Genomic DNA, 18,161 nt, shown 5'->3' with positions numbered 1-18,161 from the left:
ACATTCTTGCTGGGACCGTTGGTGTTGCCGGTGTCGATAGACGCATCAGCGATCTTATTGCGTTCGGTGTACTCCTCCTGCGCCTGCTTCAGCTGACCCCGGCCTCGAAACGTCGAAGCCGAAGCACCAGTAGTCGGACCCGGTACGAACGTCGGTTCAAACGTTTCGACCCGAGCGACCATCTTCTGCGCCTGAGGCCGATCGAAGTCAAAGTGACACTGCTCGCAGAACACATGATCGCACCCGCCATTCTTGATGATAATGAACTGGCACCGCGGACATCGCCTAGCTCCAAGTCATTCCATCTCACGCAATTGCTTGTCTTCGTTTTTGTCGCGCACTTCAGGGTGGGCGGTACGGTATTGCTGACATGTCTGATGCGTGTGCCAGGGCACTTTGCAGTTGGCGCAAAAGCCGTTGCTGCAGCCTGGACACCCAACATGCGGGAACACGGTGTGTTGTTGGATTATAGGATGCCGTTACTGTAGCCGCAGTTTGATGGACAGGTCCAGAGTGATGCGCCAGTGGTGCGGATGTAGTGGTCGGAAAGCTGCTGGTTGAATGTGTCACATTTGTCCGGAGGAAGAAAGTGAGGTGCGTAAGGTACCCAGTATTTCGACAGATGGGTGCTGGGTGCTCGCGTTAGGGTGAGGCAATGCTCGATGCAAGAGACGTTGATAGCTCCTCGGGTCTGGAACTGAGTCAGGATGTGTGACCGGAGACAATCTGTGCATACACCTCGCTAAAAGTTCCGAAGCTCTGGAGCGATATGTAGAAGGCAGCCAGGAGGGATGGGAATGTTCCATTGTACAGTGTCAGCTCCAGGCTCCTTGATCGTATAGATGTAGTCGTTCAGAGGCTTGTCGTCTGCGCAAACATCGCAGGTGATGAGAGGTCCAGGAGGTACGCGTTCTCCACCACAAGAATGTAGCTCAACGCACCGCTGGGAGCAGTACGTCCTTGTATCGAAGTAATGTGAAGAGCGTGCAGGAAGTGGCAAGGCAGCGCTAACCAAGCGCCCGCAGTAGCGGACAGGACAAACCACCAATTTGATGGTTGGTTGCATTGCGCAGCTTGTGGAACGAGAGTTTGCGTCGGAGTATGGAGGAACCTCTGACGACGATCGCGGGAGGTGGTGCAACGTAGCACTTACTTGATACGCTTGCTGTCCGTTGCAGCACATGGTAACAGAAATAGCAAGTTGCCGTTGCTTGCGGTTGAGTTGAACCAGTAGCGACGGGTAGGGTGTTTGAGCTGTGTTGCAGGGAAAGGCAGCATTGTGAGAACAGAAAGTTATTATTGAAGTACGACCAGAACTGCGCTAGTGCAAGGAAGAGGTGAAGGAAGATTCTCAGGCAGCATTTTCCGCCTCTCCAATACCAGCAGCTCTTCAAGTCATGCCGGAGTGTAAGTCGCGCGAGCTCATTATGTAGCGGTGTCAGCGATGGGGAGCACAGTGTACTGCATCTGAATGCTTCGGCGAGCCACACGCCAGACTGCAAGACCAGGCACAGATGTAGCAATGCTAGCCTTTAAGAATCCTGTCAGCGTTCTTTCCAGCACGCACTTGGTTAGGGTCCCCTTTACGCTCTGTTCGCTGGAACGAATAAGCATGAGCACTTTCAATGTAGACCATGGTTTCCTGCCTTCTAGAGACATCCTGCAGCTGAGCCAAGTGGCTCATTGCAGGTTTTTAAGATGTGATAGTCGAGGGCAGCGCTACGCTTGGATCCATATATCAGGGAATGCATACACAGACGATGATTGTATCATTCCAAAGATGTTGCGGGCTCTACCGTCTTCGTTATTTGTAGGGGCACCCTGCCAATGATGAGAAGCAAACAGTGTGCAATTGATGATTTAGCCTCTCCATCAAGCTCTGGAGGTCAGACAACGTGTTGCCAGCACCGTAAGACTTCTTCGCTTACTGTGCGAGAGCCAGGCCTTGTCTTTTGGAAAGCAGTTTATGTGTTGATAGTCAATCCACTGTGCCGCCAGTGAAGGAGCATTTCCAGTGGGCTCAGCAGCTTTTCTCCTGGGCGAAGACTGACCCCTAGAACGCTCGGTGGTTTTACCAAGAGCCCTACGCGTCATTGTGATTAATCTGGTCGTGTTACAGCCTTGAGGCCGAGTTCGATGAACTTGAATATAGCTTCACTGTCCCAAACGATGGGTTGAGCAACACTATTGAGGTTCTAAATGTTTGGTTCCAGCCATGATTGCGCCACAGGCCAGCAATATGCAGGTCCATTTTCACATGTCGCGAAATACGACCACGACTGTGGCTAATACGATTCGGCTCGTTGCGTAGCGTCTTGGACAAACCAGAACTTGGACCGTAATGGTGACCGCGGGAGGCGTCATGCAGCAACATTGAGTCTGTTCGATATGAGGTCCACACGTCTGACTGTCCACAGTGATTTCAATATAGGATTGTAGGTCTTGTCTCAAGGCAAGTTCAGGCATAGGTTACTGCCACACTTCGCCACTGCCTTGAAATCGGGCCCGGGTGCAGCGTTCCTGACGATCAACATGGATCTGGTACCTGTATGTCAGGGTGCAAGAACGATCGAATCCTAGGGAGCTATGCCGAGCGAACAGGGCAACAGCATATGGCGGTGCAGTAACCTCGGATGGGCGTGTGCAACTGTGGCTTCTTGAACATAGTTCGATGGCGAGGAGTGGCTGTTGGTAACACGATGTTCATTCATCTCAGGGTAGTCGGAGGCAAGTCAACTCGGGTGTGCCGATCACTACCCCAAAGCAGTATTACAGGAGGACCAGGGTGGGACAGTGGCTATATCTCGGGATGGTACCTCGCGACGAGTTGCCGGATACTAGTCAGCAACTTGTTATGCGCTGGACTTTGAGGCGGCCAACCTCTGCAGGCTTCTGCAACTTGAGCTGCTATAGTAATAAATTCGCAACGCACAAATTAGATCGACAGTGAACTCGAGATGGTGCTCGTCAAGCAGAGTTAGTCTGCTGCTCTTGGTGAGGTGCCGAACCCACCGGGAAACGGATAGACGGATGGGAGAGATGGCGGGCATGGCGTAGCTGCGCCACCATGTGAACAGGAACCCTGGTCAGTTGCCTGTCATGATTTTCTCGCGCAGGATTGGCACCATCAAAGAATGGCCGCTTTCGTCGTCGCAGATTCTTCTGCAGTGGCGATGCTGAGACCTGAAACTGGGAGATGTTGTGAATACTGGGCAATCGTGCTCTTGGCTAAGGCGGTCATAGCTGGGAGCACGCTGCTGTGGCGCTCCAGTGCAGCATCGTTTGGCCGCGGCTTGTCTGACTGAAGAGGCATGTCGAGCAGTCATTGGCTGAGACGATATGCGGTGGGGCACCCGGCACAGCCTCCTTCAACTCACGCGCGGCAGACGCAAGTTTCCCACTCTGCCAGCACGACTCAATTTCGGCGAGAGGAGTCTCCTCTGCTCTTCATCTGTCAATCTGCTGTCGATCCATTCGCCCCCATCATCTCTCACAGCGATCTCCCGGGAGCGCTCATTTGAATGTGGAAAAGAACAGGCAAGCTGCAGCTACCGCACCTTCCGCACCTCGTGGGTCCGTGAGCGCATCGCACCTGCCCTAGGTTCAGCCACAACTCGTCACTTCCCACCAACCTCTGAACCGTTCCACGCTGCGCAGCACCACCACACTTGTGCTTGCGCGCGTCGTCGGGCTCTGCGAAACGCTGTCTGCTGCTTGTACCACGCCGCGAATCTACCTCCACCAATTCAGCGCTCAGCATTGCACGTGTGTGTCGCCGCCAGCTTGCATCTGCCACCTGCGCCCGGGGTAGCGTTGTCTGCTCAGCTTGCAGCCTCACCAGCTTGCTGTCTTCGACTGCTGAGGCGCCGCATTCCACCACCTCGGCCGACCCACTTGTTGCCACGCTCCCGTCGCAACGCGCGTGTCCAGGAACCAACATCAGCCGCAAACTCCCATCAGCCGCAGTCCATCTCGCCTTCCACGTTTCGCGCGTCGGTGGGTATCCATACGGGGCACTAGAGGCATATCACCTTGGCCACAATCGCATTCACGATTCGTACCAGCGCGCACCTCCAGCAGCTCCTCCACCTCAGCCCAATTGCAGAGCCGGTCGCTTGGAGTGTCTGGTCCACTCAGACTACTGGTACACAGCGAGCCTGTAGGTGAACGTGCATCGACTGCATCGAATAGATCGCGGAGTATAGAACGCGCGGAAACGGCCGCCTTACAAAACAAAAGGTCTGTCACAGCCACACCATCGCATCGCTCTCGCCTGTCGTAGTAGCGATGCGTTCGCGAGACCTAGAGCTCGCCTGCCCGTCTCAGCCCACCTACTCTCCTTCAATCAGCGCTGACTCGGCCTCAAGATCCTCTTTGCGTAGTCGTTTGACTAAACAATCGTAAACTATGGCTGCCACGACTCGAGCGATCACGCCTACACTGAACGGCCCATTCTCTGCGCCCAACAGGCCCAGCACCCCAGGCTCTGCTTCGCACAACAGCAACGGTGGCGCAACCTTCGGAACGCATCTTGTCAAGTCCCCACGTGGGCTGTCCCCAAGGCTGTCACCAGCACCCCTCACAGGCGCAGGAGCACTGGCCGACGAACGCCGTTACAGAGAGCACAACTCGCGCCAGACAAGCCCAAATCCGGCTGTGACTATCCTCCAGAGCCTCCAGGGCAATGGTCAAAGTCACCCTTCGGACGCGCCGCAGTCACAACCTCAGATGGCGCCTCAAGATGAGGATTCAAAGCCGCCTATCATTATTCCGGAACTCACTGGAGTTACGGGCGACAACATGCAGACGAGCCCGGTCAGCCTCTCCAGCTTCGGTGATGGGGAGGGGACAGCTGCGCCGGCCGCATCTGCTGTTGAAGCATCCGCAGGCCTCATGGGACATGCGGGACAATACGAGGGTGCGCACCAGCGACCCCAGCACCAGCCGCACCATCATCAGCACCAGCTGATTGCGCCTAATCCTGATAATCCAGGAAATCGCGCCTTCACGTTTCCAGGACCGATGCCGCCGGACGACCCACGTGCTCCTGCGCGCCAGATGAGTCTTCCAGGGTACGGCCAGAACAACCCCAAGTCGCCATCCACGAAACGCCACAAGTGCCCATACTGCTCTACGGACTTCACAAGACACCACAACCTCAAGAGTCACTTGTTGACGCACAGTCAAGAGAAGCCGTACGAGTGCCCCACATGCCAAGCACGCTTTCGGCGACTGCACGATTTGAAACGGCACACGAAACTACACACTGGTGAACGTCCACACACCTGCTTCAAGTGTGGCCGCAGGTTTGCACGTGGCGATGCACTCGCGCGACACAACAAGGGTCAGGGTGGCTGTGCAGGCCATCGGTCAAGCTTCGGCATCGATGAGGATATGGGCGATGGCAAGGGCGAGGACGGTATGGACGGTGTTGTCTACACTAACGAACCTGATGGAGAGGGCGACGAAGACGATGACGGTCGACGCATCAGTGAGCCGGCGCGTAAGAGGCAGAACACCGGAAACTCTACGCAAGATTCGTATCATCAGCACGGAAGCACCTACCCCCCAATCAACCCCTCCAACCGGGGGTCGAGCAGTCAAAACAACCTTCGCCCATACTACCCGGCGCAATCATCTCAGCCCACTAACATCTCGCCAAAATTAGCTCCCTCGAGTATCTCATCCCTTCACAATGCCAACCAGCCTAGCGCATTTGCTCAAGGAGGTATGACGGAAAGCCCAAAGCCCATCTCGCCGAGCCAGCAAGACCACTACCGCTTGGGTGCACATGAGGGCAGCCACCCACGGTCGCCGAACATGTCGCAACAGATGCATCTGCAGAATTATGCTCGTGGTGCTGGTGCGGCTCGAGGCACGCCCCCTACTCTACAGCCTCCCAATACCAGCAGTGGGCCTCACCTTCCATCGTTGGCTGGTTTTGCTGGTATGGCTAAGCCGGGCTCGCAAAGCAGCAAGGGACCTAGTATGCTCCAGCACCAGCAAATGCCAGCACCTGGAACCATGTCGCAGCCTGGCAGTATGTCTAGCCACGGTGGCAGCGGTAGCAGCATACGCGAGGTCATAGGCAACAACATGGATGTCTGGTCATATGTTCGTGAGATCGAGGCTCGCATGGCGCGAATGGAGAAAGAGCACAACGAGAAGATTGCGACTCTCCAGACTGAGATCACCACCCTGCGTGCCCAGCTTGCTCAGCAGCATGTCAACAACACCCAGGCCCAGCAACGAGGCCACTAAGTATTGGCTGAGAACAAGGCGCATCAAAGCCACGATGATAGATCGTCTGACAGAAGAAGGTTGTCGTCGAACAGTACATAAGAACCTGTCCTCGCCGATAGGAATGCGTCTCTCGTCCCACGGGCGAAGACATTACGACCACGGAGTCTGGAGTGCTGGTGGGGATCAAGCTGAAAAGTGACTTCCCTATGTTGTTCTTTTTCGATTTATGGGGCAAGATTGGCTGGCAATACTGTACATTATCTCTTTTCTGCTACTTGTTTATGCGGTGTTGATGTCGTGGGAAATTGGCAAATGCTTTGGCTGAGTGTGCAGCATCTCGTTTTCGCATGATACCTCTACAGGATGGAGTGGCTGCAGGATATGGTGGATGCATGAGACTACAGATACCCAATTCATGCACTTGTCCTGTCAAATTCGGAAGAAACGATCAATGTGGTGCAATTGATGTGCTTGACAGCGGAAGTGGCTGGCAAGACTTGTTTGGTTACGGAAAGACCAGCCTCGTCGAAGCACTTACGGTGAAGCCTTTACACGCACTGCCAGCGGAGAAAGCAGGGGCCTCAGCATCTCCAGAAGCCCAAGACAGTTTGAAAGACATGGACGTGTGTTTGCACAATTGAATGCAAGATGCAAGATGCAAGATGCAAGATGCAAGATGCAAGATGCAAACACTGAGCGTTGATTTTGAATGGTATACACATCTACAAACGGCCAACAGGTTGGTTGATTGGGGATGCTTGCCATGGGTGGTGATCGTTGATGCGCGGGGCCGCACATGTTGGAGACGGCCCAAGTGCGCCTGCAGACAGCCTAGTAGGACTTCCACGTCACAGACCACCACATATCTCTCCACCGCCTAGAACCAGCTTTCACTCAGAACCTTCACCAAGCACGGCGCCATTCCCAGACAATCCTGCTCGAGGCCCAAATGGATGGGGAGCTCAGTCGCTGATAGGCGCCAACGAGCCCGCTTCAGCCAACATCCAATCGAACATCACTCTCTAGCCGCGCAGGCGGGAGGGCGACGCCGCAGCTGGCATCCTGCAGACTCGCCGAGCTACCCGCAGCTACTCCACCTCAACTGCTAGAAGATGCTGAGCTCCTCCGACTCGCACCGCCGCCGCAAGAAGGAGAAAGACGCCGACCGCGAGCGCAGCGACCGTGACCGCAGCGACCGTGACCGCACCAGCCCACGAAGCAAGGACGACAGGGAACGGGACCGCGAGCAGCGCCATAAGAGCACCAAACCCCGCAAGACTCGCTCGTCCGCATCCAAGGAGGACGACGCTGAGCACGACCGCCTCCGCGAGCGTTCCTCGACGGAGCGCATCAGCCGCACCTCGTCCTCATCCCAGACGTCCAAGTCACACAAGATGGCCGTCGTACCGGAGATGACCCGGCGCAGCTCGCTGGGCTCTGCCAACAACTCCAGAATCAGCTTGCCGTATCCCTCTGTCGACAAGACATACAGCAAAGAGAGCATCTATGCCAGAGACGACGTGGACAGGAAGAAGGCCACCATGACCCCGGACCCCACCGACGTCGACGGTTCGCAGGATGAGAAGAAGAAGAAGAAGAAGAAGGAAGGGTCCCCAACTGTGCCACCGACTCCCACACGAGCACCTCCTCCTCCTCCACCGCCAGCATCGCCGAGTCCTCCTCTCGCCGCCACAACTGCCGCAGATCTGAGGAAAACAGCAAGCGCCAATAGCACACGGAGGACTTCAGAAGCACTGCACCGGGAGATGGAGTCAGGCAGACGCAGCGTGGACAACTCTACCCGTGTCTCGACTCCTTCGGGGCAGCGGCACACGGCATCACGTTCGAGCATTAGAGAGCAAGACTCCATGACCGACTTGACATCCACAACAGGATCCCAACCTAGCACAGTGCGCGCGAAGTCGCCCAGGGCAAAGTCACCCCATGCAGTCCCTACAAGGACGAAGACAGCAAGCCCGGCAGCCGGCCGTACCCACAAGAGCTCAAGCTCGAAGACATACAAGACGAAGACCAAGCCCAGAGGCTCGTCTGAACTAACCCTCGACTCTGAGAACACATCCATACCTCTCTATCGTGCCCGTCGAACACGGTCGCCGGCATACTCAGATGCCTCGCCGGCGTCTGTGGTCGATTCATCTCCGCGTACACCCACACAGCATTCTGTGCTCCCTTCTGTCATTTTCGACGACAAAGATAGGCCAGCCACGGTCGAAATTCTGGACCCCGTCTCTCGTGAATCATCAGTCAACCCTGGCTATGGATCGCCAATGCCACCACCGCCACCGCCTCCTCCTCCACCGCCGCCGCCGCCACCACCGCCAGCAATGATGGGAGACCCACCCCGCGTAGACTATCTTCTTCAAAACGGTGGTTTGCCTCGCCCGATTCCACGAAGCTTGTTAGGTGCTATAGAGGGCGCATCGGTGCCTGCATACTCGTCATATATGTCACCTACGACAAGTGGTGCGCAAGGCCACGATGTTCGAACGTTGTTTCGGCCGCTTGAAAACGTGCTGAACAACTACAATACCGTCATTGACACAAACGGATCTCTTGCGGTGGCGACTGGATATCGATCAGTAGCCCGCCGTTTACTCGATCGCCTCGAAAACGTATTCGCTCGCAACATTTCCTCAGAGCACTGCCAGTGTTTGATGTGCTTTGATCAGCCAATACCGGAGGATAGCCCCGGCGTCAACTGGGGTGAGATTTTAGAGCTCGTTTCCGGACGTTGTGAGCTACCAACATGGCCACCATACAATGATCCGGTTGCGCCTGGCCTGGGCATCTCAGAGCTTGGAGAGCCTTGTCAGCAGATCGACGTTGATGTACCGGATCAGTATCGAGCCCACTATGAGAAACAAGCAAAGAAGACAAAGTCATCAGTCCAGTCGTGGCTGACGGATCAACAAGACAACTCTCCAGAGGACGCTGACGATGAAACCTTGTCTTTCATTATGCTTACCCGGCTGGATCAGCCACAGCGTCCGCTGTTCTATGCGCTTCTCTGGGGCCTTGAGAAACTCCCTAGCCCCCGCACACAGAAGCCTGATACAGGCACACCGTCGTACTTGGCGAAAGCTGGTCTTGCGCTGCAGCGACTCTATCGCCTCGGCAAGGAGCCCCGCGACCAGCTTACCGTCATGTACCTGATCCGTAACCCAGACATGCACAATATCCTGGCCACTTTGGCAGCAGTCAACAAACACGAGTGGGAGATTCTGGTATCAGGCCGCTTTGACGGCTTCCTCTGGTCTGGTGCAGAAGATCTGATGCCTGGCCAGATCCCCCCAACCGACGGACCACAACGATTCGCATCACCAAGTCCTGGCCAGCCATTCCAGACCTTCAGCCCAGGGCCGCAATCTCGCCCTGGTTCGGTGCGTCCAGGATCTGTGCGTCCAGGGTCCGTACGTCCGGGAGGTGGCGGTCCCGCGCCAGTGCAAGTTGATGAGGAGACCGAAGTCGCTGTACTTGCTGAGATCGAGCGTGAAATCTACCTTGGAATGGAGGCCATGGAAGACGCATTCGAGCACCTACACAATCAGGCCGAACAGGTACGCCGACGCCTGCGTGAGCGTGCTGCTGCGTTGTCAATGGTGGCACAGCAACGGCGAGGTTCGGGGATGGACGATATTGAAGTCAGAATGAACACACCTGCCGGTTTTAGGGAACAGGACGAGAGTCTGGATGACCTCCGAAGCGAGATCGGACCTGACGATTCCGCCAGCAACGTCAGCCACAACAGGAGGAGGAAGGCGCACAGAGCGCGTGAGCGGAGGACACCGGCGCCGGTCGAGGAAGAGAGCGAGGGAGAGAGCACGCTGGCGGAGAGGATTCGCAGACGATACTGAGCGCACAACGCACGTTAGCCCGGCAAAATGAATCAGAGAACGCATGGAAGGTGTTGACAGCATTTGAGGGCGCAGAAGGATTTCGCTACTTTTGCATCTTGTTTTTGTATTCGACGAGACCATCCATCAGTGGATACGATTATGGCTCATAACGGCAGCGACATATGGATACCCCAATGAATTGTACAGTGCTGAGACCGTCTACCTGGAGCAAGAAATCCCACGACATGAGTGTGAAGCATGTAGTCATTGTGTGTCGCGTTGCTGAAACACGCATAAGCACACTGACGCGCCAATATTGAGGCTCAGTCGAGGGCCAATCACCACGTGCGAGCTCTGAAATGACGAGACGATAGTGACGGGAGCTAGGCCTCCAACACGACCACCGCGACGCGTCGATGCAAGCCGAACATGGTCTATTGGTGGCTGTCGCGTTGCTGGGTGTGCAATTTCACGACGACCGGTTCACGATTTCCAGTCTCTGCGCCCGTGAAGCCGGATGGCTGCCCCCCGCGCTTCTGCAGCTGGCAGCGCTGTGCATGTAATATCCTTGCTGCAGACGCGCGCCGCACCGCATACCATCATCGCTCCATGATAACGGCCCAAGCAGCCTAGGTAGGGAGTAACAAATACCTTTGCTTGGCCGGCGTTTTTGCTTCTCCTCAGTTTCTTTTGCCCACACAGCAAACGTCACTCGCAGCTGTGCTTGTGCTTATAACCCAGGGCTGCGCACTCGCCTGCCCCTCGTTTGGTGGTTTGTGGTTGCCCGCGCGATAGGTCCTACCGTGTTTATCGAAACATTGCGCCTGCTATTCACCATCGCAGCCAGCGCCCCTGCCTTGGGACCTCCAAACTCTGGATACTGAGGATACGCCAACCGCGGAACGCATTTTGACTCACGCACAGAAGGCACCGCCGCTGCCAACCCTCCTTTTACCACATATCACGACACAACGCGCCCTCTCTTCGCACCCTCTCTTCGACGCCCTCTCTTCGACGCCCTCTCTTCGACACCATCGGCCTCGCACTCCACCGCTTGCGCCGAAAACACTCGAGCGCCTTCGAACCGCCGATCGCTACGCATTCAATACTCGAATTACTACCGGAGCTGGGCCCCTGCAGCACAATGGCGGCCGAAATGGATTCGTCGGTCGACCCCACGACACTTTACACCAAGCAAGAATGCATAGGCGGCGGCAGCTTCGGCAAAGTCTACAAGGGTGTAGACCACAGGACAGGCCGCACAGTCGCGATCAAGGTCATCGACGTCGAAAATGCCGAGGACGAGGTTGACGACATCATGGGCGAGATCATGATACTGTCCGAGCTGAACTCGCCATATGTGACCAAATACTACGGGTCATACCTCCACGGTTCAGACCTCTGGATAGTGATGGAGTTCTGCTCGGGCGGAAGCTGCGCCGACCTCATGAAGCCCGGCCCACTGGCGGAGGTGGAGATCGCCGTTATGCTGAAAGAGCTGCTGATGGGGCTCACGTACTTGCACGAGGATCACAAGCTGCACCGCGACATCAAAGGCAAGTCTGCACCCTTCTTCTTCCCTTCCTTTCCTTCTTTTGAACGATTCTGGCTTACTAACTTGAACACAGCTGCCAACATCCTCGTCACCGCAAGTGGCCAGGTCAAGCTTGCGGATTTCGGTGTCTCTGGCCAGCTCTCCGCAACGATGACGAAGAAGAACACGTTCGTGGGCACTCCCTTCTGGATGGCGCCCGAGGTGATTAAGCAGTCTGGCTACGACGGCAAGGCGGACATCTGGTCTCTCGGCATCACCGCGCTGGAGCTGGCAAACGGCGAGCCTCCTTACTCCGATATCCACCCAATGAAGGTCCTCTTTCTCATTCCCAAGAACCCGCCACCTGTGTTGGAAGGCAGCTTCTCGTCTTCTTTCAAGGAGTTTGTTCAGCTCTGCTTGCGTAAGGATCCGAAGGAGCGTCCAACGGCGAAACAGCTTCTCAATACGGCGTTCATCAAGAAAGCCGGCAAGCCCTCTCGCTTACAGGAACTTATCACAAGATACCAGGACTGGAAGGTCAGACATCCAAAGGAGGCTGCTGAAGATGATGACGAGGACATGCCAGTGAGGAGGGAGCCTGTCAACGAAGACCTGTGGGATTTTGGCACCATCAGACCCGCTGCCGGTGGCAGGGGTCCAGCACTTGCGCCCTTGAACAACGCTGGCGCAAACGCGCGAAACATCTCCCCGCAAAGAAAACCGGTACCGCTTCAGCGTAGTGGACACGTTGACGAGAACGACGACACAATCCGGGCGAGTCCACCACCGTCGCCCACCAAACGTCTAGCCCCCCTCTGGACCGGCGCATCGCCCACAACATCACTGAACACGGCTTCTAGAGTACCTCTACCTCCTTCCCCTGATAAGAAAAATGCGCCCTGTTTTCCGCCACCCAAACAGGAGCCATCGCGCACCTCACCCGTACCGAACGTTTTTTCGCCGCCCCAAAATCGCGGCCTAATGACTCCAACAACACCTTCGAAACCTCAAGGGCCACGTCGGCAGACTCCACTAGCACACGCCTACGAGGAGTACATACAGCGATCGATCGCCGAGGACATGACAGGCATGGACATCACACCACAACAGCGCAACCCCACGCCTCGAGGTGCCCTTCCGATGTCGATTCCTGAGATACCCCCATTCCGAGGACCCAACTCGAGGGGAAGCACACCAACGTCGGCGCAATCGAAACCTCTGCCCAGTCCAGCCCTGCACACCAGCCAACAGCTGCCTTCTCTACAGGCTCAGAAGCCCTTACCACCACTAGTGGGACAACAACCACTACCAGCACTACCGGGCCAGAAACCCCTGCCTTCACCACACCAGCCGTTCGCACCGGCCAGTCCTGCGAAGACATCACGCCCTGATTCAGGCTCCTCGAACGATCCCTTTGGCGGGCCACTGCTTGGAAACTGGGGGCAACAAGCGCCTCCACCACCACCACCACCACCACCACCTCACCAGAATGGTAGCCAGACACCCCTGAACGGTAGTTTATCGCCTCCCGCCAAATCAACCCAGGCTCGCAACTCGTTCGGCCGGATAAAACCTCAGCCAACAGACTTGGCCTTCCTCAATCCTCCCTCTACCAGCCAGACAGCGGAAATCACTGCCCTTACTGGCGTAGTTGTTCCGGCACTCGAAGCGGCTCTGTCTAGGAGAACATACCATCTCAACCTTATGAACAAGCAGGACGCCGCATCCGCACAAGCCATGCGAGATCCCGATTCGTATCTCAGGAGGAAGAAGGAGCGACAGGAGTGCCACGACAACGTCAAGAGACTTGTTGGTGAGATCACAGACAGGTTCCAGCTACTAGATCAGTGGGATGAGAAGGGTGAAGTGGGTATGGGTGGTGAAGTCGCAGGCTTTTTGGAGGGATTCTTGGAGGAAATTCTCGTTAGAGTCGAGCCGGCTGATGATTAGGATCGAGCCAGCCAGCCATGAAGACACGCTTTATGATTGAGGGATACGCATGGACGGGATACATGGTCGCAGGGATCTGCATTGCTTTGCTTGGAGTTGGGATGGGATTGTAGGGTTTGATCGGATTCGGTCACGGTGTTTCGCATTTAAGCTGGCGTTGCGGGGGATACTGGGAAGGTTACAGGAATATGTAAATGCAGGCTATTTTCACTCCAGATGTGAGTGCTCGAACTGATCTGCAGCTGCTCCACCCTACAAGGCGAGCATTCAGACGAGGCACGGCTTACTCGTAAGCGCAATGTCAGAGCTAAGGGTTACAGAACGCGGGGTGCTACTGTCACCTCGGAAGCGCAACGACAAGCGACCGTTGACAAGACTTCGACGTTATCGTCCAGATTCGAGTGTATCCTTTGCTGTTCCCTGTTATTGGCTTCGATACACACATCCTTCCGTGTCTGCTTTTCAACATCCAAACGCTCACCATGTCCCACCCTATCCTCGACTCCCACTGGTCCCGCTTCCTAGGTCCCAACCCTCCAGATCCACACCAGTATAAATACATACCTCACGATAGACCAGTTTTCGAATCCCCATTCGGCCCATTCCCACCTTCTCCAGAGGATCTCAACATCCATGAGTTGTGCTTCCCACCCAACAACCCCCTGCCAGAAGATTATCCCCTCATCATCAACGCCGTCACGCAGGAAGTCGTAACACTCCATCAATTCTACGCCCGTGCCTGTGCACTCGCACGTGTGTTTCGACACGATGGACCGAATCCGCTCAACCTGCGCAAGAGCCCCGTTGATGATAGAGAAGATGGAGAAATCCTTGGCCTCTTCTCACGCAACCATATCCACTACCCCAGTATTGTGCACGCTTGCTGGCGGGCTGAATTAGTGTTTGGCGGCATCAGTCCAGCGTCAACGCCGTACGAGTTGTGGTGGGTGTTGCGGAAGATGCAAATCACATCCATCATGATCCACGAATCCCTCGTGGGGATTTTGAAAGAAGGGCTGAAGTTGGGAACGGGGGACAAAGATGATCTGCCGCTGAAGTTGGTGCTGGATCCGAAGAAGGTGGTTGTGCTCAGTGAGGATCCCTCCCTGGACACGGTAGGCGGATATCGCACGATCGAGAGTTTGGTGCGGCAAGGGATGAGGATGCAAGAGAGGAGGAGGAGGAGGACGATGCTAGGCGGTAGCAGACTAGCATACCTCTTCCAGTCCTCTGGCACATCCGGCCTCCCCAAAGCCATGATGATAACGCACGCCAACGGGTACCACTCCGGTATCCAAACCCTCACCACCGCCGTCCAAGGCGCGCGCTTCATGGGCATGGAGCCGTTCGCAACACCAATTGTTACCTTGGGCGTAATCCCAATGTACCACTCCTACGGCATGATTCTCTGGAACCTGCGCGTCAATCTGCTAAGGAACACGACTATCCTGCTGCCAAAGTGGGATCTCGAACTCGCACTCCAATCAATTCAGAAATACAAGGTCACTGCGCTGCCGCTTGTTCCGCCGCTCATCAGACAGTTAGCGCAGTCCCCGCTGACGGAGAAATACGATTTATCTTCTGTGCTCGGCGCTGTGAGCGGCGCCGCGTACCTCCCGCCCGACGTCGCGTATCAGCTTGCGCAGAAACTGCCGCAGGGGAAGGATATGCCGATCCCGAGTGGGTATGGGCTCAGCGAGGCGGCGAGTATCGCGAGTCCGACGACGCCTGGGATCTTCGGCCTCGAGCCCGCGATGCCGGGGAGCATTGGGTATCTGCTGCCGGGCATGGAGGGGCGCGTTGTCGATCCGGACACGCTAAGGGATGTGAAGAAGGGGGAGAAAGGCGAGTTGTGGGCAAGGGGTGCGGTGGTTACGCCAGGGTATTTCAAGGACGCGAAAGCTACGAGTGATATCTTCACTGAGCCGGGGTGGTTGAGGACGGGGGATCTGGTTATGCGGGATGAGTGCGATAGGATTCACTATCTTGATCGACTGAAGGAGATGATCAAGGTCAAGGGCTTGCAGGTCGCGGCTACAGAGGTCGAGGACACGCTGCTGCAGCATCCAGACAATCTAGTTCAGGACGCATGCGTAGCCGGCGTTGATAATGGGAGAGGAGACGGGAGTCTGTTCGTTAGGGCGTGGGTTGTGCTGACGGATGCCGGGAAGCGGGTGGGTGAAGCAGGTGTTACGGGTAAGCTGGAGGAGTGGGTGAAGAATAGGTTGAGTAGGCATAAGTGGTTGACCGGGGGGATTGAGGTTGTTGATGAGGTATGTATGATGCGTGCAGTGTGAGAGGCGGGGACTGACGTGAGTAGATTCCGAGGACGCCGAGTGGGAAGATGTTGAGGAGGCAGATGAGGGATAAGTATCATGCGAGGTTGAAGGCTGAAGGAAGGGCGAAGTTGTAGTTGGGCAGATTGTAATGCTGTGAGTTTCGTCTGCCTGCTTGTCATGCATGAATGGCAATTCAGCACGCTGGTACTCGCTGTCCCAGTTCTCAGAGGCGAGCCAAGGGGCCGTCTTTCCTTGCAATGCCCAAGGACGACTTACTGATGTCGGCAATCGAGCTGCACCCCGTAAGTTGCATGCAACGACGGAAGTCAGTATACAGAATATCAAGCATCGTACGCACCCCAGCTTCACCATCATACTGCAACAGTCCAGGTCAGCAACCAACGCAATTTTCCTAGGACCTCACAACATACCGCCAGGCTCCAGATCGCTGGTCTCCCCACCCAGCAACACTCTGCTCCCAGAGCAAGTGCCTTGAAGATGTCTTGACCCGATCTAATCCCCCCATCAATATGGACCCGTATCTGGCCCGCAGCAGCCTCGACACATTCCGGCAACGCATCAATTGTCGCCGGCGTTCCGTCCAACTGCCTGCCGCCGTGATTACTAACAACCACCCCATCACATCCATACTCGCGCGCCAGCAGCACATCCTCTGCAGTCAAAACGCCCTTGATCCAGACCTGCATCTTCGTGATACTTCTCAGCCATGGTATCTCCCGCGCCCAAGAGTGGTAGTCAGAATTGAACCCTACGAAGCTGGCGTCATGCGTGTCCGCGCGAATCATCTCCGATGTTTTCTCGAGCATTGGAAAGGCCAGACCGGCTGGTGTCCGGAAGTCGTTACGGTGCTCGTTGTATCGGACGCCGAGAACGGGGCTGTCAGCGGTCAGGAAAATCGCTACACAACCAACCTGTTCTGCTCTCTTGATGATGCGCTCTTGCTTCGCGCGGTCTTTCATCGAATACACCTGCATCACGTGGCCGATGGGTGCGATGGCGCGGGAAGCCTCGCAGATTTCCTCCACGGAATAGTTCGAGAAGGAGGATATGCCCATGTGGACGTTTCTTTTGGCACATGCCCGACTCGTGGCTAGCTCGCCCAAGGGATGGGCCATGGCCTGGATGCCGGCTGGGGATACGCACAGGGGGAAGTCGATTGTTTTGCCGAGGACGGACGCGGATGTGGATACGTTTGAGACATCTCGGAGGACTCGAGGGCGTAACTTGTATTTCTTGTATGCGTTTGAGTTGTCCAAGACGGTGATTTGGTCTGTAGAGCCTGAGTTATAGAAGTCTATGTCGTATTCTCGTTAGTTAACTCAATTGCAGACACGTCGAGGCATGACTTTTGTGAGTTAGAATTGATGCCGATTCTCATCATCTAGGTGCTTCGTAGTGTGTTTTGCGATGGGGTGAGGAAAGGAGAAGCGCAAGGGTGCGAAATGTGGGTCACAAACCTCGAATGCCAGTTGGAAGTTTCGCTGCAGCAGCTGATTGCAAATCGCTGATGCTGAGAATGATGTGTTCTGATGGGGGTACGCGTTTCGATTCGAACTTCTCGACCATGATTGCGATCTGTCTGTTTTCTGTTGCGGTAGGAGAGTTCAATACTTATATAACCGTACAAGGTGTGAGCTCACAACGTTCAGGTCGAATCTGGCCTGGTCTCCCTGTAGTGTGTCGAACGTAAGGCGCAGGGCGTGCGGGGTATACGATAACAACCAATGTACATGAACTGAGTTCCTCTCAACATCAAATTGAATGGCACCAGAACAGCCTCTTCAATCGTCAATACACTTGCGCAATCGTACTTCTTGTTGGTAATGAAAACAAGCAGACCCGAGTCCTGCCACCCGACCTGGCTTTGGTCAATAAAGTCAATATCTTTTTGGTGGAGCCGAACGATTGTGCGACTATGATTGAGGTCTAGGAGACATTTTTCGAGGGGACGAAGCCGGCGAGTTGTATGGAAGTACCGCGTTGAATGGTCAATTGATTTATAGCAGGCTCGAACATGTGTCTCTAAAGGCATTGCCTCTAGGCACTAATTTGAAACTGAATGCGTTGCGAGTGTTGGTGACAAGTCAAGGCTTTAGCTCTGGAAAAGCTGTAGTAGGCATAGCCCACCTACTCACGCACTACGAGCATGCAGGCGTAAGCATCTCGAACATTAGGTCGGGCTAGTATTGTAGGCCGTCTTCCAGATGTGACAGGGGTTCCTTGCTCGCATCTGCCGTCGCTCTAAGTCCGTATAAGGACTATATGGTCAAATAACCT

At 55.4% G+C, this 18,161-nt stretch overlaps 7 protein-coding genes across 7 annotated transcripts; 5 read left to right on the top strand and 2 right to left on the bottom strand.

Annotated features, from left to right (window-relative positions):
* Positions 1-724: 724 nt before the first annotated feature.
* Positions 725-1,861, bottom strand: BU25DRAFT_157465 (uncharacterized protein). The gene is made up of 2 exons (XM_033700690.1): positions 1,634-1,861; positions 725-1,530 (listed from the first exon to the last, which is right to left on the bottom strand). Exons 1-2 carry the CDS (start codon positions 1,657-1,659, stop codon positions 1,008-1,010), a joined length of 549 nt encoding a protein of 182 aa, XP_033558501.1. The 5' UTR covers positions 1,660-1,861; the 3' UTR covers positions 725-1,007.
* Positions 1,862-3,272: 1,411 nt separating this feature from the next.
* Positions 3,273-4,352, top strand: BU25DRAFT_157433 (uncharacterized protein). The gene has a single exon (XM_033700689.1). The coding sequence runs from the start codon at positions 3,340-3,342 to the stop codon at positions 4,018-4,020; it is 681 nt and encodes a 226-aa protein (XP_033558500.1). The 5' UTR covers positions 3,273-3,339; the 3' UTR covers positions 4,021-4,352.
* Positions 4,353-4,407: 55 nt separating this feature from the next.
* Positions 4,408-6,261, top strand: BU25DRAFT_348311 (zinc finger protein; the record flags this gene model as incomplete). Its single annotated transcript, XM_033703192.1, has 2 exons — positions 4,408-5,540; positions 5,679-6,261. 2 exons carry the CDS (start codon positions 4,408-4,410, stop codon positions 6,259-6,261), a joined length of 1,716 nt encoding a protein of 571 aa, XP_033558499.1.
* Positions 6,262-7,355: 1,094 nt separating this feature from the next.
* BU25DRAFT_433551 (uncharacterized protein) lies at positions 7,356-10,118 on the top strand (the record flags this gene model as incomplete). The annotated part of the gene is made up of 2 exons (XM_033708783.1): positions 7,356-7,917; positions 7,996-10,118. The coding sequence occupies 2 exons, from the start codon at positions 7,356-7,358 to the stop codon at positions 10,116-10,118; spliced, it is 2,685 nt and encodes an 894-aa protein (XP_033558498.1).
* An 871-nt stretch (positions 10,119-10,989) lies between these two features.
* BU25DRAFT_157409 (kinase-like protein) lies at positions 10,990-13,733 on the top strand. The gene is made up of 2 exons (XM_033700688.1): positions 10,990-11,656; positions 11,729-13,733. The coding sequence occupies exons 1-2, from the start codon at positions 11,245-11,247 to the stop codon at positions 13,582-13,584; spliced, it is 2,268 nt and encodes a 755-aa protein (XP_033558497.1). The 5' UTR covers positions 10,990-11,244; the 3' UTR covers positions 13,585-13,733.
* Positions 13,734-14,066: 333 nt separating this feature from the next.
* On the top strand, positions 14,067-15,997 carry BU25DRAFT_442009 (4-coumarate-CoA ligase-like protein; the record flags this gene model as incomplete). The annotated part of the gene is made up of 2 exons (XM_033709269.1): positions 14,067-15,857; positions 15,905-15,997. 2 exons carry the CDS (start codon positions 14,067-14,069, stop codon positions 15,995-15,997), a joined length of 1,884 nt encoding a protein of 627 aa, XP_033558496.1.
* Positions 15,998-16,086: 89 nt separating this feature from the next.
* BU25DRAFT_399020 ((S)-2-hydroxy-acid oxidase) lies at positions 16,087-17,450 on the bottom strand (the record flags this gene model as incomplete). The annotated part of the gene is made up of 3 exons (XM_033704928.1): positions 16,087-16,239; positions 16,295-17,178; positions 17,342-17,450. The coding sequence occupies 3 exons, from the start codon at positions 17,448-17,450 to the stop codon at positions 16,087-16,089; spliced, it is 1,146 nt and encodes a 381-aa protein (XP_033558495.1).
* Between the last annotated feature and the right edge of the window lie 711 nt (positions 17,451-18,161).

Source organism: Macroventuria anomochaeta, assembly GCF_010093625.1.
Source record: "Macroventuria anomochaeta strain CBS 525.71 unplaced genomic scaffold BU25scaffold_31, whole genome shotgun sequence".
NCBI lineage: Eukaryota > Fungi > Ascomycota > Dothideomycetes > Pleosporales > Didymellaceae > Macroventuria > Macroventuria anomochaeta.
Note: the sequence above shows the minus strand (reverse complement) of the source record. Positions and strands in the feature narration are given on the sequence as shown.

Coding starts and splice junctions, on each gene's coding strand:
- BU25DRAFT_157409 (XM_033700688.1), top strand. CDS start 11,245: ATGGCGGCCGAAATGGATTCGTCGGTCGACCCCACGACACTTTACACC. Junction 11,657..11,728: donor GCTGCACCGCGACATCAAAG/GCAAGTCTGCAC, acceptor ACTTGAACACAG/CTGCCAACATCCTCGTCACC.
- BU25DRAFT_157433 (XM_033700689.1), top strand. CDS start 3,340: ATGCGGTGGGGCACCCGGCACAGCCTCCTTCAACTCACGCGCGGCAGA.
- BU25DRAFT_157465 (XM_033700690.1), bottom strand. CDS start 1,659: ATGTCTCTAGAAGGCAGGAAACCATG. Junction 1,531..1,633: donor CTAGAAGGCAGGAAACCATG/GTCTACATTGAA, acceptor GGATTCTTAAAG/GCTAGCATTGCTACATCTGT.